At 42.5% G+C, this 16,380-nt stretch overlaps 2 protein-coding genes across 3 annotated transcripts; one reads left to right on the forward strand and one right to left on the reverse strand.

Annotated features, from left to right (window-relative positions):
* Positions 1-1,388: 1,388 nt before the first annotated feature.
* mrpl18 (mitochondrial ribosomal protein L18) lies at positions 1,389-2,693 on the forward strand. The gene is made up of 4 exons (XM_080466417.1): positions 1,389-1,626; positions 1,725-1,893; positions 2,067-2,301; positions 2,391-2,693. The coding sequence occupies exons 1-4, from the start codon at positions 1,548-1,550 to the stop codon at positions 2,466-2,468; spliced, it is 561 nt and encodes a 186-aa protein (XP_080322543.1). The 5' UTR covers positions 1,389-1,547; the 3' UTR covers positions 2,469-2,693.
* LOC308111494 (protein phosphatase Slingshot homolog 3) lies at positions 2,686-15,841 on the reverse strand. Of its 2 annotated transcripts, XM_080466415.1 has the most exons (17): positions 15,689-15,841; positions 13,955-14,111; positions 12,660-12,697; positions 12,386-12,563; positions 11,710-11,825; positions 11,520-11,588; positions 10,306-10,371; positions 9,968-10,150; positions 9,519-9,612; positions 9,109-9,237; positions 8,823-8,869; positions 8,523-8,669; positions 5,275-5,475; positions 4,911-5,160; positions 4,732-4,830; positions 4,551-4,646; positions 2,686-4,200 (listed from the first exon to the last, which is right to left on the reverse strand). In XM_080466415.1, exons 2-17 carry the CDS (start codon positions 13,994-13,996, stop codon positions 4,063-4,065), a joined length of 1,893 nt encoding a protein of 630 aa, XP_080322541.1. In that variant the 5' UTR covers positions 13,997-14,111; positions 15,689-15,841; the 3' UTR covers positions 2,686-4,062. The 2 variants fall into 2 exon arrangements, with proteins under 2 accessions (XP_080322541.1, XP_080322542.1); XM_080466416.1 differs by lacking the exon at positions 13,955-14,111 and having other exon boundaries at positions 15,689-15,838.
* Positions 15,842-16,380: the final 539 nt, after the last annotated feature.

Genomic DNA, 16,380 nt, shown 5'->3' on the forward strand with positions numbered 1-16,380 from the left:
ACTAATCCCAAATTATTGTTTTGGACTTGACAGTTGGCATTCCTTCATGAATACAGGAGCTTTCAGGAAAATTAAAGTACAATTGAATGGATTTCCCTTCACTTTATTTATAGGTGGATCATTGGTCCGGCTTGGAGAAATTGTTCTATTGCAGGAGCATAGATAACAGAAATATTGCAATGAAGACACATATACAATATTTAGTTGTAATATCTAATTACTTTGTAAGGGGGAAATGCATTAGAAAATAAAATTGAAAATATCAATGTTATTTGATATAGCTTAATATTCTTTAATGATATAAATGTGTGTATATATGCACTGTTAAGTATATGTATAATAGGCAAGAACAAGTGAGGAATAGAAATGTTTTACACTATTGACATATTTACAATGAACATATGCAAAAGAACCTATGTAAGTGATGTGAACGTGGACAGTGGAGACGGGGAATTCCTGTCACACGGAGGTGAGTTGTAAACATCTCAAGTCCTTTTTTCTTCAAAGGTTAAAAAACGTTATGTTACACAAATGCAGTGGATTCGTGTTTATTACAGTTAAAAATGTTAAGCTCCTGAGACTTACCAGTTGATGTTTAAAAAAAACCAAAATCATTTATGCGTCTCATTTACAATGACTGATTTTAGCACCTTCAAGAGTTCAGTTGGAATAAGGTCATTTGAACTTTTTACATAGTTTTCTGTTCAATAACTTCTAAGTGCTGTTGAATATTCAACATATTTGTGATTAAAATTTTCAGTTGAAAATACATCAACATTATTTTGTTCATTTGATCACTTTGCTCATTTTCTCTCAATTTAATTGTTCTTATAAGGACAATAATGTACACATTTAGAAAAGAAATACAGACTTTAAACAAATATATACTTCCAGTAAGAGCCCCACTTCCTTAAGGTGGATGAGTTGTTTGTGATTTATCTTATGATCTCTGAGGTTGTGAGTAATACAAATAGACATATGAAGTCTTCTTTGAGATTTTGTAAAAATTAATAATTAAATTTCTTCTTTATTTTACCCAAAATAAAAACCCAGTTGAAGCAGAAATCTATTTCAACTGACGCCTGCAGATATTGTGCATGGGATTTGCAAAAATATTCGAAATGTGTGAAATAATTTTTTTTATTAGAAATATAGTAAATAAAGTAAAGACATATATGATGCGCGTCTAAATTTGTAAAAGCTTCAAGTGCTTTTTTTAAGAGATTTGAATATTGGATTTATTTGTCAGGAAAGATGTAAAATGTTAAATTACAAACATTCACCATTTAGAGTAACACTGAATCCAACCGGGTAAATCTACAAACACAGTTCATTAAAAACGTATGACAGCGGAACGGAAGACGCGGGCGTCTGTTTCTGCCCGAGCTATTTCCAGAACCGGAAATAAATGTAATGTCAAACATGGCGCCGCCCATGTCACGGTGAAATGTTCTCGGAGTTAAAATGTTTTGAGCTTTTCTAATAACAAACTATTGGAGTAGTTGTGAGCAGGCTGCGCCTTGGCTTTAGGAGGTGTTGAGGAGGAAATGTCTCTGCGTGAATTCAGCCGCGGTGTGCGGCTGTTTTTAGGTCAAATCCAGAGAAATGTGACCACAAAACAGACAGGTGAGCTCGGTTCACTTTTCATTTACGTCCTCCGTTTGTGGACCCGCAGCAACTAACTAACCAGCCGTTTTGTGTGATGACTGATATTTGTGTCCCAGCTCGGTGTTCGAGTCAGATCGCCTCTCAGCCGGAGCCCAGCGCGGATGGAAATGAAGACGTGAACCCGACCTTCGAGAACAGAAACCCCCGGAACCTGGAGCAGATGGCCCTGGCGGTGAAGGATCGCGGCTGGAAAACCACATGGCCCCACCAGGAGTTCTACCACAGGTCGGTGTGTCAGGATCGGCCACTAAATCACCCAGGAAACTACTTCCAGTGTTATTACAAACTAACAACATCATTATGCATGACATGACCCCAGAGATAAGAGGGAATATATATATATATTAATGGGTATTCAAGTGTTCTCTCTTCATTGTATTTTTCACTCTCTTCTTCAGGCTGATGTTTTCTCGCAGCCAGCATCATGTCACCGCCCAGGTCTTCTCCTGCTCTTCTCCTGTCCCTGTTCTTACTTGTTCAACCAAAGAGTGGGCGTTGAAGAAGGAGCTGGCTTCCACTAACTGCGTGGCTGCGTGTCAGGCTGTGGGCGACGTGCTGGCCCATCGCTGCCAGCAGGCTGGCATCACCAGGATGGTGTACCGGTCCATTCCCTGGTCGTACCGCTCAGATAGCGTGAGTACACCAGCAGAGGCTGTTCGACACATGAATGTCGGGATTTTTGTTTCTCCTCACTCACTCGTTAATTTTTCTCTTCTCTGCAGGTTCAGGCCTTCAGGAAAGCAATGAAAGGAGGAGGAATCCTCCTCAGTGAGCCCAGGAGGAAATATATCAGGACCTGAATCGATCTCGTTTTGTATGAATGTCCTCAGTTCCTTTCTCATTCTGTTCTTGTGTAAATTGTCTCTGTACTGATAAAAGTTGTCCAGTCTTGCAGTCCTTAGCAATCTGAAGGAGTCATCAGATAAAGTCCTTAATGTAGCTTGAGGATTAAGTGTTTGGGAACACGAGTGGACTTTCCTCCCTGGTGTTTTCATTAAATCAAGAAATAAAGTGGCTGGTTGGAGTATCGTCGTTTATTTTTCACTCAGTGTGGTCTAATGTACAGTGAGGTGAAGACAAGTTAACACTGAAAAATATGGAGCTTTATTAAGGAATCATTGTTTCAGTGTGGAGTTGGCTCAGGCAGTGAGAACAGTGTGCCACGGGTTTTATAAAGTGCATGTGACTTTTCTTTTCTTTTAAATGGTGCGCATGCAGGTTAAATGAAATAAGCTTAAGCTTGGGTTCACTGGACTTTGAGAGAAAAAAGAAATACCAGCATGAAGTAAGAATGTTTCACATCAGCATCTAGTGAAGTCAGGTCAGAAACTAAAATTAGTTCTTCATTCTGTGACAATATAAATACAAAAGGACACCCTGAACAGGTTGCTCTCATAGGCTGAAAAAAAACAAACCCAAACATGCACCCAGATCATCTATCGTGAATTAGATTTCAAACCTTTTTTTTTTTTACCCTCGCTATGCAACATGTTTCGACTTGACGTGGCCCTCAAATACCAATGGTCATCAGCAATAATGTGTTGCTAGTATAACAGTACAATGCATACATGCACACTGGTACTTCACATGTGTCTCAATCACACCAAGTGACAAAGTCCACAAGACTGATAACCTCATAGCAGAAAAAATCAAAACAAAAAACACCAGTCAAGAGTCAGAGCTCATTCTCAAGTTGAAGGCACTCATGCAAATCTGGTGTTGGCTTTGAAAAAAAAAAAAAAGTGACAGTAGTACATAATGGTTTCATAATTAAATATAATCATTGGCACATAGTAATACACGGTTTGGCAAACAGGTGAGTGCCATAAAACTGGCCCTGACGCGACGCACAGCTTGGAAATGTACAGTGACAATCATCTTCCTCTGACCAGTGTGTGCTGTGATACGGGATATGAGAAACTTTTCATAATGCCTAACCTCGGTTTGACAGCAGCACACAGCCTTTTATTCATAGAGGGAGGTGAAAGAGCCATTATTGCATAGATATCTCTGGAGTGTTGATAGGCGAGGAGAGCGAGGCCTGGACAGACGGACAGGTCGGGAAGATGCATAAATTAAAGAAGAAGAACAACAACAACAAAAAAAGAAAGACAATGTACACTTGCAATGACTTCAGCTATCAGATATTCAGGTTTTCACTGGGACAGCAATACTGCATGACGGTACTTATCAAAGTAAATATCAGATATGAGTTTGAGCCAACATATGTAATGAAAGACCTGGAAGATATAAATTAAAACTTCAGTATCATAGTATAAAAACCTTGGCATGTTCTCATAGCTCTTTTCCCTGCTTTTGTTTTTAGTAACCTATCTTTGTTGGTTTAATCCCCCACCCTCCACCCCCACCCTCACCCTCCAACTCTTTGATCATTCAGGGTTTCTTTTGCTCGCCGGCCTGCAGGCTCCGCGGCTCAGGTGACACGTCCACACATGCGCCCTGGTGAGTGAGACCCCGTCGAGCGTGGCTACGCCTCCGCTGGTGAGGAGATCGCCTCGGACTGGCCGGCAGCTTTGAAAAGAACAGTAATAGTTTTAATAAATAGAATCCACACAATTGTTTTGCTTTCAGTAGATTCGTAGGATTTGGACTGAATGTACAACTTGTGTTTCCACCCGCCATCAATACGCCAATGTCTAAAGACTGAAAGCTGGAAGATTACAGTGAACACTGACTCTGGTTTCTATCACGCACTCTTTATCGAATACTGTTCGAAATGAATGCCCATTTTTGTAGTAGAAGTGATTTTAAAATGCAGAGCACTTAAGTCCATTCATTGTTGAAAACTGAAGTTCTGGCAAAAGAAAGTTACTGAAATATTTCAGTTCATGTTGCTCACACCAAACAACACATTTATTTACCTGTTCGCACCCTTTGTCATCATCATCTAGTTCACTGATGGACTGCATCAGAGAGAAGAGATTCATCCTGCCACTGCGATTCACACTTGGAGCGACCTGGAATAAAAACAAACAGATAAATAAAAAAGCTTCAGATTCATTCTTTGAGCACGTTCCTGCGAGAGCCTTGAAGTCTGTTCACCTTGTCGGGTTCATTCACAGTGATGATGGGACCGGACGTCGGCAGGATCTGCTCGGTCTCCACGCCGGTCTCGGACTTGGGGGCAGGACTGTCAAACACCTGGATGTGTTTCAGAAGGGTTGTTGGATTAAAACGGGGGATCAGATTACGATTACATACAAACTGATGGAAATAATTACCTCACGGCCGTCTTCTGAATCACTGTTTTCGTCGGGGCACTCTTCATCTTCATCCTCCACATCAAGCCCCTCATCTTCCTCTTCATCATCCTCGTCATCCTCATCATCATCCTCCTCCTCATCTTCTTCTTCTTCTTCTTCTTCCTCTCCATCGTTTTGCTTTGCGTCGCTCCCGCCCACCTCTTTGTGTACAGACTTCTGTCTTTGGTCTCTTGATTTCCGCCTCCAGAGTGTGCTGTGACGCTGCTGGCTGGATGGACGAATAAACAGACGACACAAAGCTCAACCAGCTTGTCCAATCAGTGGTCAGTATGACGAAACCAGGAGGAAAATGACACGAAAGGACGCGGCACTTATGCCCGACCTTGCGGTGAGGATGCCGTTGTAGGTTTGCAGCTGCTTCATGAAGCCCTCGTTGGGATGGACGATGGCCCGGCGGTCCCTGACGAAGGCCAGGGCCACGTCCAGTGTCCAGCGCAGCTGCTTCATGGCGTAGGCGATCACCGTGGACGCAGAGCGAGACACGCCCATCTTACAGTGCACCAACACGCCCTGTCCACTCTTTCTGCAACACAGAAAATACTTGGTCAGAAGCGCAGCACGCATGGGACACATTTCTAGTTAGGATTTATGGTTTTTTTCTCCGTTTCTTCCTCAAGAACAAACAAAGTGGACCAGGTGAATTTTTTGCATTTGGGTGGAGCAGTTGTGTTGTTTCACAGGCTCAGCTTTGCAACTTCAACTGACCAGGTAAACGATGCGATTAGAAAACTCAAGATAGCACGATATGATCTATTTAATTCATTTCCATGTGAAGCTGGATGAAATAAAGCAGAAGTACCCAGCCTGAGACGGTTTAATGACATGAACTAAGCCTGCGGCATGAAGGATGTGTCCACACATGTGATGTGGTTCCTTCTATCAGGCCCGTCTGGCAGTTTATAACGTCACGCCAGAAGACGTAAACAGTGAGAACTGTAATTTCTTTAATCCGTGTATAATGAGCGCACACTGTACTCACCAGATTACTGTGGTGAGATAGTTCTGAGCCGAGAACTCAGTTTAGAAAATGCATGAAATGTGTAACAAATGGGGAAGAGTTGAGAAGTCTGCAAGAATAAAGTTCTGAAAAGTGCTCCTTTATCAAGAATAAGCATAAAAAGATTCTACAGATGGCAATATACTGTCATATACAGTGGGGCAAAAAAGTATTTAGTCAGCCACCGATTGTGCAAGTTCTCCCACTTAAAATGATGACAGAGGTCTGTAATTTTCATCATAGGTACACTTCAACTGTGAGAGACAGAATGTGAAAAAAAAATCCAGGAATTCACATTGTAGGAATTTTAAAGAATTTATTTGTAAATTATGGTGGAAAATAAGTATTTGGTCACTTCAAACAAGAAAGATCTCTGGCTCTCACAGACCTGTAACTTCTTCTTTAAGAAGCTCTTCTGTCCTCCACTCGTTACCTGTATTATTGGCTCCTGTTTGAACTCGTTATCTGTATAAAAGACGCCTGTCCACAACCTCAAACAGTCAGACTCCAAACTCCACTATGGCCAAGACCAAAGAGCTGTCGAAGGACACCAGGAAAAGAATTGTAGACCTGCACCAGACTGGGAAGAGTGAATCTACAATAGGCAAGCAGCTTGGTGTGAAAAAATCAACTGTGGGAGCAATTATCAGAAAATGGAAGACATACAAGACCACTGATAATCTCCCTCGATCTGGGGCTCCACGCAAGATCTCATCCCGTGGGGTCAAAATGATCATGAGAACGGTGAGCAAAAATCCCAGAACCACACGGGGGGACCTGGTGAATGACCTGCAGAGAGCTGGGACCAAAGTAACAAAGGTTACCATCAGTAACACACTACGCCGACAGGGAATCAAATCCTGCAGTGCCAGACGTGTCCCCCTGCTTAAGCCAGTGCATGTCCAGGCCCGTCTGAAGTTTGCCAGAGAGCACATGGATGATACAGCAGAGGATTGGGAGAATGTCATGTGGTCAGATGAAACCAAAATAGAACTTTTTGGTATAAACACAACTTGTCGTGTTTGGAGGAAGAAGACTACTGAGTTGCATCCCAAGAACACCATACCTACTGTGAAGCATGGGGGTGGAAACATCATGCTTTGGGGCTGTTTTTCTGCTAAGGGGACAGGACGACTGATCCGTGTTAAGGAAAGAATGAATGGGGCCATGTATCGTGAGATTTTGAGCCAAAACCTCCTTCCATCAGTGAGAGCTTTGAAGATGAAACGTGGCTGGGTCTTCCAGCATGACAATGATCCCAAACACACCGCCCGGGCAACGAAGGAGTGGCTCCGGAAGAAGCATCTGAAAGTCCTGGAGTGGCCTAGCCAGTCTCCAGACCTCAACCCCATAGAAAATCTGTGGAGGGAGTTGAAAGTCCGTGTTGCTCGGCGACAGCCCCAAAACATCACTGCTCTCAAGATCTGCATGGAGGAATGGGCCAAAATACCAGCTACTGTGTGTGCAAACCTGGTAAAGACCTATAGTAATCGTTTGACCTCTGTTATTGCCAACAAAGGTTATATTACAAAGTATTGAGTTGAATTTTTGTTATTGACCAAATACTTATTTTCCACCATAATTTACGAATAAATTCCTTAAAATTCCTACAATGTGAATTCCTGGATTTTTTTTTCACATTCTGTCTCTCACAGTTGAAGTGTACCTATGATGAAAATTACAGACCTCTGTCATCATTTTAAGTGGGAGAACTTGCACAATCTGTGGCTGACTAAATACTTTTTTGCCCCACTGTATATTAACTGCAACATCACTTCCCACAGGAACTACTGCATAATGCAGTAAAACTTGTTCATGTGAACACACCGTTTGTTTGAGCCACCGCTGCTCTGTAGCTGAGCAAAGAATTTCAATACTTGACCAACATGAGAATTGGATCAATGCAAATGGAACTCAAGGCAACAAACTAAATAAGTGCGTCGAACTTGATGCTATTGATTTATTTGAAATATCTGTTTAAAATTAAAAAATAAATAAATAAAGAGTGCATCCTGGCCTGTGTCAACACAAATGACCGTTCAGAATCATGCGGCGTCACACGTTTCACCTCCTGACTGAGCTGCAGGCCACTGGAGGAGTCACAAGGACAAGAAACATGGCAGGGTCATGCCTACCGAATAGACAAGCCTATGTAACATGTAGAGATATTTAGAATTTTAACATTTTTAGTAACTATTACTTCTGTAAGGATTTTACACTTTTAATATATAGTACTTATTATATATACTTCTGTCTGTTAAAAACAAATTACTAAAATAACTATGTCTTTATTGTTTTTTGAGGCGTAATGATTATGCATTGTTTACTCTTTCACCCATTTGTTCAACTGTATCAAACATGCATTCATCTCCACTTGTAATTCTGTTGCTCTGTTGCTATTTTTTTTGTCATTCACTTCTGAAGCACCTTGAGTAGCATTCTATTGTTTGAAAATTTTACAAATAAAAAAGGATTTCGAAATGTGTGCTTGTGTACAACGGCGAACTACAGCAGACTGCGGCGTATTTTCAGGAGTCTAGATCAGACTTGAGTTTCAAGAGTTTCAGTGGGACCTTGCGGTGTTGATGAACTTGTACGTGCTCGTCCAGTGCGGCAGCAGGTCCGTGGCTTCCACGTCGTACACCCGGATGTTCATGTAAGTGAAGGACTCTGGGAAAAAGTTGTCGATCTCTCTTGTCACATTCAGAATGTAGCCGATGCTAGAACACAGACACAAACCCGGTGTGATTAAAACTGGCGATTCAGCAAAACAAACTGCCTGTGTCAGTCTAAAACGCGTCACAAAGTAACGCAATAGAAAGGCGTTTGACGGCACACGGAGCCGCGGCAACTTCACAGCCTGGAGCACTGACTTGTTTTTCTGCAGCTCCTCAAAGTTTGCCGCGTTCCACTCGGAGCCCTGAAAGTAGAGAAAGACAAACAAACAGGGGTTCAGACTGAGTGGAGGAGGAAGGCGCTCACAGAGCACTATCGCTCTTAACACACATCTGCAAAAAAAAAAAAAGGGGGAAGTTACAGCGACATGAAGACTTCCTGGCGAACGCTGACTTCAGTTTACTGACCGGCTCAAGAAAAACGCTTCTCACCGCAACGGTGAAAACACTTACTACGGCCTGTGAAGCCACAATAGTTGCTCACCAGGAAAAGATAATCAAAGATTTTGGAGGGCTTGTCCATCTGAGCCATGGTGAGCATCATCTCGTTGTCGATGTACTCCTTGTAGGGCCTCACGTCAAACCCGATCCGGGTCTTCAGCGCAGTGTGCACCTACAGGAGCAAATGAGACGGTGAACTCATTTCTTTCAGTGTTTTCACACACAAACACACACGAACACCAGTGAGGACGGCCCATCTTATAATCACGGTCCTCTTGGAGAACAGGCAGGCGACTGCCTCGTTGCTTTTTCTGTTCTGCTGCGGGTAAATCCAGAGATCTATAGATATCTTTTTAAGCCACAAGTCCCAAAATAAATTCTTGAGAGAATGCCCTCTGTGAGCATTTCTGTTGTCAAGCACTTCTACTTCCTCTCTTTCTGGCGCCTCCTCACCATTTTAGACGTCAGGTTGTCCAGGTCTTCGGTTCTCATGATGTCTCGCAGGTGCCCTTTGATCAGTTGCTCATTGGAAAATCGATCTGATGAGCTTTGAAGAAGACAAAGTGAAACGTCACCATTAAAGCTCTGAAATTCTACAATAGCCGTTCTTTTCACATTTCTTATTTATATAGACTCTTACTTATATTTCAAACTGCATATGATTATCCCTATTTCTGAAACAAAATGGATAATAATTATTCTTACAGTGATGCTTAATATGTGCAAAGAAATCCTCATGGTGCCCTTTTCTCTCCTCAGTGCCCAACAAGAGTTTATTTCATGTCGTGTTTTCTTTTGTGTTCTGTGTTTTTCCTTAATCTACAGAGGCGGAAGATATTCCTTCGACTCGTTTGGACCATAAAAAACCGGAGCGGCGCTGATTTGACGACGGGAAGCTTCACCTCTGCCCGTCGCTGTCTTTGCGCACAGACTCCAGGTCGTTCATGACCTCCCACTCGTTCAGGCAGAAGCGGTCGGACTCGACGTGCTGGTGGTAGTGCTGAACCCACTCCAGACCCGAGCCCGGGATCACGGCGCCCTGGACCGCGCGCTCGCAGCACCCGTGCAGCGCCTGCAGCACTGACCTGGCGTCAGTGACAGGGGGACAGAAAAGAACGTCACCTGCGGAAACTGCAAGCTTCAGAAAAGTGCCTACAGAGGTGACGATGGCGTCACGTTGAAGGATTACAGTGGCGCCTGGTGAGGGAGTTTACAGAGCGATTTACTGGAGGCTACTCACCACAGCGTCTGCATCGACACCGGTTTAAAAATCCGGGTCTCCTCTGCTGAGGTGACGCTGAAACCGCTGCAAAAAAAATCCAAAGTTTTAATAAAATCCTAAAAATAGGTCTGATGAGGACAGAAAGAAGAAGGGGGGGGGGGGGGGGGGGGGGGGGTAAGGAAATGATACTGATAAGATGCACCAGAGGGAAACAGCTCAGTCTGACAGAGAAGTTATTCAGCGTGATTTAGCCGATAGTTCTTGTGAATAACGTGGAGAACTAAATGTGAATACACGGAGGGCGATATGAGCACAGTGTGAAGTGCGATCCAGTCTGGTGAGGGCGAACATGCTGGTGTGACAAACCCAACCATCACAGAATCCTCTTTGACGCTCAGCATGCGGCAGCAAATTAGTTCAAGCTCGGCGGTCCACAAGCAGGGTGTCGGCACCACGTTACACTGTTTTAATAGAAAAATCCTACTGAATCAACACTCTAATGACTAATTATAATCATGACACCTGGATATATTTTGATTTAATTGCAATAAAATAGGTAGAAATGTCCATATTCCAAAGAGAACTTCAACTTTAGGTAGAACAGTTCTTTAATATTATTGTGTGTTTGATGGAACTAAAAACATCATGTTACCAACATGTGACTGAGGAATCTTGTCTGTGATTAAACACTGAGGATGTCCTTCAGTCCACTGTAATGACTCCAATATGCGGAAAAGCTCTATTTTTCTGGCTTCTGGTAGTTTGACTTTTCTATATAACGGTCTTGATCTTATGGTTATAAGAAAGCGAGCTAAATCCTGTCAGCAGCAAGATGTGAGGGTGACAGTCCTGCTTTTAAACTACACACTCAAACTGTGCTGAAAAGACCATTATGTCAGCTGTATGCACACAATAGGGAATTATTACATTATTCACGATTTAATTTCTTGGAAACTTCTGCACCCTCAGGAAAAAAATGTAACTTATATTTCTTTATGAAAACACATGACCTACATGCTTATGTAAGGATCTGCGTTGTAATTTATGAAGAATGATTCAGTTCCACAAATAAGAGCATTACTCATTCACATTATCACTGGCCGTAGTCCCAGACATCGGACTGCACCGTCTGTGCAGCAGCCTCGCAGACTCCTCGCTTGTGTTTTTACACTCTAAATTCAATCAGCAGTCAGTGAACAAAAAAAAAAGAAAAAGAAAAAGGTCGTTCTCACCCATCTCCATCCAGATATACTTGAGTGTCGCTCCATACTGGCATGACCAGGCCGATGGTGCACTGATCACTGTGACAAGGGCAGGAGGACACACGGAGACAATGAGGGAGCTTTCTCTTGTCAAAGCTGAAGCAGAAATCGAATCCGGGGAGTCTCTGTGGAACACTACACCTGCATCTTGGTTACACACCTGTCTGAGCTGGGGAAATCCATGCCGAGCAGGATGCTCTCCTGCTTGTTGCTCAGCGTGGAGACGACGATCAGATACCGGACTCGAACTGAGCTGGCCGAATCCAGCTGCACCGCCTGCACGACGGGGGGCAGAGGAGAGAGCAGTGAGGGGACTGAGGGAGTGGAAGATGGACAAGAGACTTGTGAGACCAAGTTTCCCCCCAAAAAAATGCTCTGAATGTGCATCACTCATTTGTTATCCGAGCAGCTCTCCGATGTGTGTTTTACTTGTGTTGCACCAGCCATATTTAATTGTCTCATTGAGTCCAACACCTCGTTGCATGGTAGCGTAGTGGCAGTTAGTACTGCCCGGGTTTCTTCCACAATCCAAAAACCTTTCATTTAATTGATAACTTTAAATGGCTCATTGTGGTAAATGTAAGTGTGTGCTACTGCCTGACTGGCGGTATTTGTCAGTACACCTTTGCCTATAGTCAGTTGGGATTGGCTACACCATCCTGCACGTTGGATAAAGTGAGAGGGACGATTGACGAATAAAAACAAAACACTTTCCCAAATTCCTCCAAATTTGTAACAGTGTCAATGTTGAAGGATTGTTCATCAAGCAGAAGATCTGGGAAGCTCTTTGGGATAGTAGATAGTTTGGTATTTAGGTTTATCTATGTAGACCTTACCAGCTTTATAGTGTCTTCTGGTCTGAGCTGTTCCACCATGGCATGGACGTGTCTGGGTCGCATGTCTGACGCATGCTTCACTGGCGAGACGGCCGTGTCAGACGTCTCTTCGTGAAGGCCCACGTTCTCGCCGTCCTCCAGCAGGAGAACAGCCCCCTTCACGAGGGCGAAACTCTCCCTGGAAAACAGTAGAGATTAGTGACTTTGCATCGTCTTCGTCAAGCTACTTGCTTATCGGGAGTGAATTAAATGACAATTCAATGTCTGTATGCACCTTTTCTGGAGGATCCCTCTTCTCTGGAAGCTTTCATCCTTTCAAAGTAAAACAAACAACAGGAATGTCACATCACATAGACAGAGTAAAGAAAAACATGCAGACTGTAGGTGACTGTGTGTGTGAAATTCAGATTTTAGACAACTCGTACTACCTTATCTCCTCCATTTCATGATTATAGTTTAATGTTACTTTTGTAAACCTTAAGGCTTCCTCGCAGGCCGCCAAGACCCTGCTGCTGCCTTTTCCTTTAAAGTACTACCAGTAATACATTATCTGAAAGAAAACCCTGTTTTCCAAGTGTGCACACAAACAAGCAGTAAAATACTTTCCCTAATTCCTCTGGTGAAATGTGGTCCAACACAGATAAGGTGCAGTGGTGATGAGACAGAAACAACTAGTGACATGTATGAAGAGGGAAATGGAAGCTGCTGCAGGCTAAAAACGGATGAACAATAAATGCACCAGAAGAAATGAAAAAGGCAATAAAGGAGAAATTGAATACATGGCAAAGGATAAATAAAGAAAGAAGTAGCAGGATATCAAGGTTTTACAGAGAAAGAAACTCGAGACAGTAACATTACCTGTTACGCAACTGACAAGTCCAGACAGAGTGAAGGAAAGAAGAAAAAAAAAAAAAAAAAAAAAACAGAAATTAAAGAGGAGAAGTGGGACGGAGCCAGGAAAGGAACGATGAGGGTTTGAAGAGGAGGAAGAAAAAGGAGAGAACACAAGTTAAGATATCAGCATATGCAAAGTGTGAAAAAAAGAAAAGAAAAAAAGAAAGACTTAGACCTGCAAGTTGGGTGTGTGTGGTTAAATAGGCAATGATAATAACCAAAAAAAAAAAAAAAGTATTTTACATAACATTTCAATGATAGAGCGACAGAAGAAGAGCAGATAAGAAGAGAAAAAAAGCTGCTGATGTTACTGTGATTATGTGACACATTTAACAGACAATGCGAGTCACTTACTGATCGTGCTTTAATGAATGTAAAATGAGAGCTAATTCACATCGGCGGCCCGGTATCAGCTGCATATTTGACACCACGAGCTTATCGGTGCAATCGCATTCCCAGGCAACAAGTGCCAAAAACAAAACTACCTCATTGTCACTAGAGCCAATGTGCTGACGGTATCCACAAACGGACACGTTCAGAAGCTGCTGTTCCTGGGACAGCGCCGACAAACCGCTCACAAAACACCCTGAATCATTCCTCCGAAAAAAAGGCAAAAAGTAAATAACTTCGTATCGTGAGTGTACAAAACGTGTGTGCAGGACAGCGTCAACTCACAGTGGCGATGGACGGGATTCTGTGCAGCGTTAACCGAGCCATTGCACTGCGCCGGTCTGCACTCACTGGGCCTGCTGCCTCTGGCAGGTTCAGACGGGATCTGCGGGTTTCTCAGCCAAAAGTGTGCGGTGGGTGTGGCGAAAACTGGTATCTTTCTCTGCAAGGACACGTGGATGGTTGGCTTAAATCACTCGAAATAAAGACTACTTTTCAAATATCTACTTATTGATATTGTTTGCGCCACATTCCTTATTTTACTTGAGTTTTTGTTGTCGTCTGTTCTGTGAGGCAGGATGAGTTTATGCATTTGCAAACTCATGTGGCCATAGAGCCTGTTTCCACACAAGTCACGTACCCATGGGACATTTCTATGGTTTGAGGACAAATTATGTTATATTGAGATTCATTAGGTAAACCCAACAAAAAAAAAAAAAATGCAAATTTGAATAAATTCTTTGTTGATTAGCCCAGATCAAGTTAAACTCAGCATGCTTTTGAATTACGAAGATTTAGGCACTTCTGAAAATTAGGTCAAATCCATTGCTCGAGTCGCATAAAGTAGACATTTAAAGTTAATTATTTATTGTGTAACAAAATAACTAAAACAAGTGTTTTGACTCGTTTTTAAAAAAGGTCAAAGGTCGGCATTCGGGGTAAAAAAACCCTCAAATCTTAGACAATTCTTTGTTGATCAGCCAACATTGAGTTAAGTTTGTCCTTTCTTAAAAAAAAAACTATATGATTACACTCTCAAAAATGTAGGTAATCCCTTTGCTGTCATAGCGTAGAGTACCCATTCAAAGCTATTATGTAAGAAGACATATTTCTGTGCTGAAAAAGAGACAAGTTCATACACGTATCCTCTCAACAAAAGCGATTTGGCAACGAGCACAACATTCCTTCAGCAGTGTTGCCCAATCCCAGCAGGCAGGGATCCCCTGCCCTCTATGTCACCTGATTTAGATAATTATGTCATTATCGGGCTTCTGCAGAGCTTGAGGATGAGCCATTCATTAGGATCAGGGGTGTTTAAACCGGGAGATATTAAAAAAAAAAAAAGCATGCAGGCCTGAGAAACATTGTGCAGTGCTTACTGTGTACACATAATGATGGTGGCCCTGCTGTGCCTCTTTTAAATGTCTCCCTGCTTCATCGGACTTCATTCAAATGGAAGAGCTGCAGGAGTATGACGACAACGCGTTTGATTTCATCCACATGCGTTGGCGCAGGTAAAACCCAATAAATGGCCAAATCAAAACAAATGGTACATTTCATTCTTTATCAAAAACATGCAGTGAACCAAGTATCAGGATTGGTGTAACCTGAGGTATAGAATAGAATACAATAAATGGAGGTTCCCGTGAAGAGAGCACAGCTCTGCAGCAGCTTAATGTGTGTAAAGTTAAAGCATCAGACATTAATAAAATATTTCCAGAGACTGTTTCTTGGTCTGCTGGCCATCACTGTGTGGGAACGGTATGACAGCTACCAGGGACACACTGAATAATGCTCCGGTGTTATAAACAATCCAGACGGAATGCTGAATATTGATTCACGGGCTATAAACAGACATCGATTCGCCGCTGCAACAAACCAGAAAGAACCAGCTCGAAACAGCGAGTCGCCTGTTACGGCCAGTCCGGGCGAACAGCTGTCGATAATCATTGCTGCTGGTGCGCCGTAACAACACGACATGAATGCGCGTAAACACACCGAGGGAACCAGTTTCCTCACCTTTGTCGAGCTCGGTCCACTCTCTGACTTCCTTTTGCCTTGCCTACTCGCTTGTTCCGTAAGTGGAGCTCCTTATTATCCCGCCCTCTGTGGCTTTCGAGGGTGAGGACTTTTACCATTTACAGCTCCTCCGGAGCCTTCCACTCCTGAGCCGAGTAAAGCCGAGTGGAGCCGAAAGGAGCCGAGCGTGAAGCGGGAGGTTTCGATTACGTCATGTGTATCAAAAGTTTCACGTACGTCATCGTATAAAGTAAAAAAAAACGTTTTTCACCAATAATACCTCAATAATAGAAAATGCACACACACACACACACACACACACACACACACACACACACATACCTATATAAAATAAATATGAATTTATTGGTAAAGAATCGATGGACTCTTTGAAAATAATCATGAAGAAATTTAAACTGCATAATCTTAATAGATTTGATTATTATACTGGCCAATTTTCATATTCAGGAATGCAGATTCACATAGGAGTAACCACTCTATAGTATTTAACAGCATTACATACTTTCTATTGAAAACTCCTCGCATTTGAATCATCTTTAATATTTGTACACGGTTTCGTCCCTTTTTTACGGATGAGTTTTAGGGCCTCGAATCTCGAATATGATTTTCGACTTTTTTTGAGGCCACGAAGGTTTTTGGTTTTTTTTAGCCTCCGAATTTTTTTTTTTCTT

The sequence above is a fragment of the Lipophrys pholis genome, assembly GCF_963383615.2.
Source record: "Lipophrys pholis genome assembly, chromosome: 6".
In the NCBI taxonomy this organism is placed as follows: Eukaryota; Metazoa; Chordata; class Actinopteri; order Blenniiformes; family Blenniidae; genus Lipophrys; species Lipophrys pholis.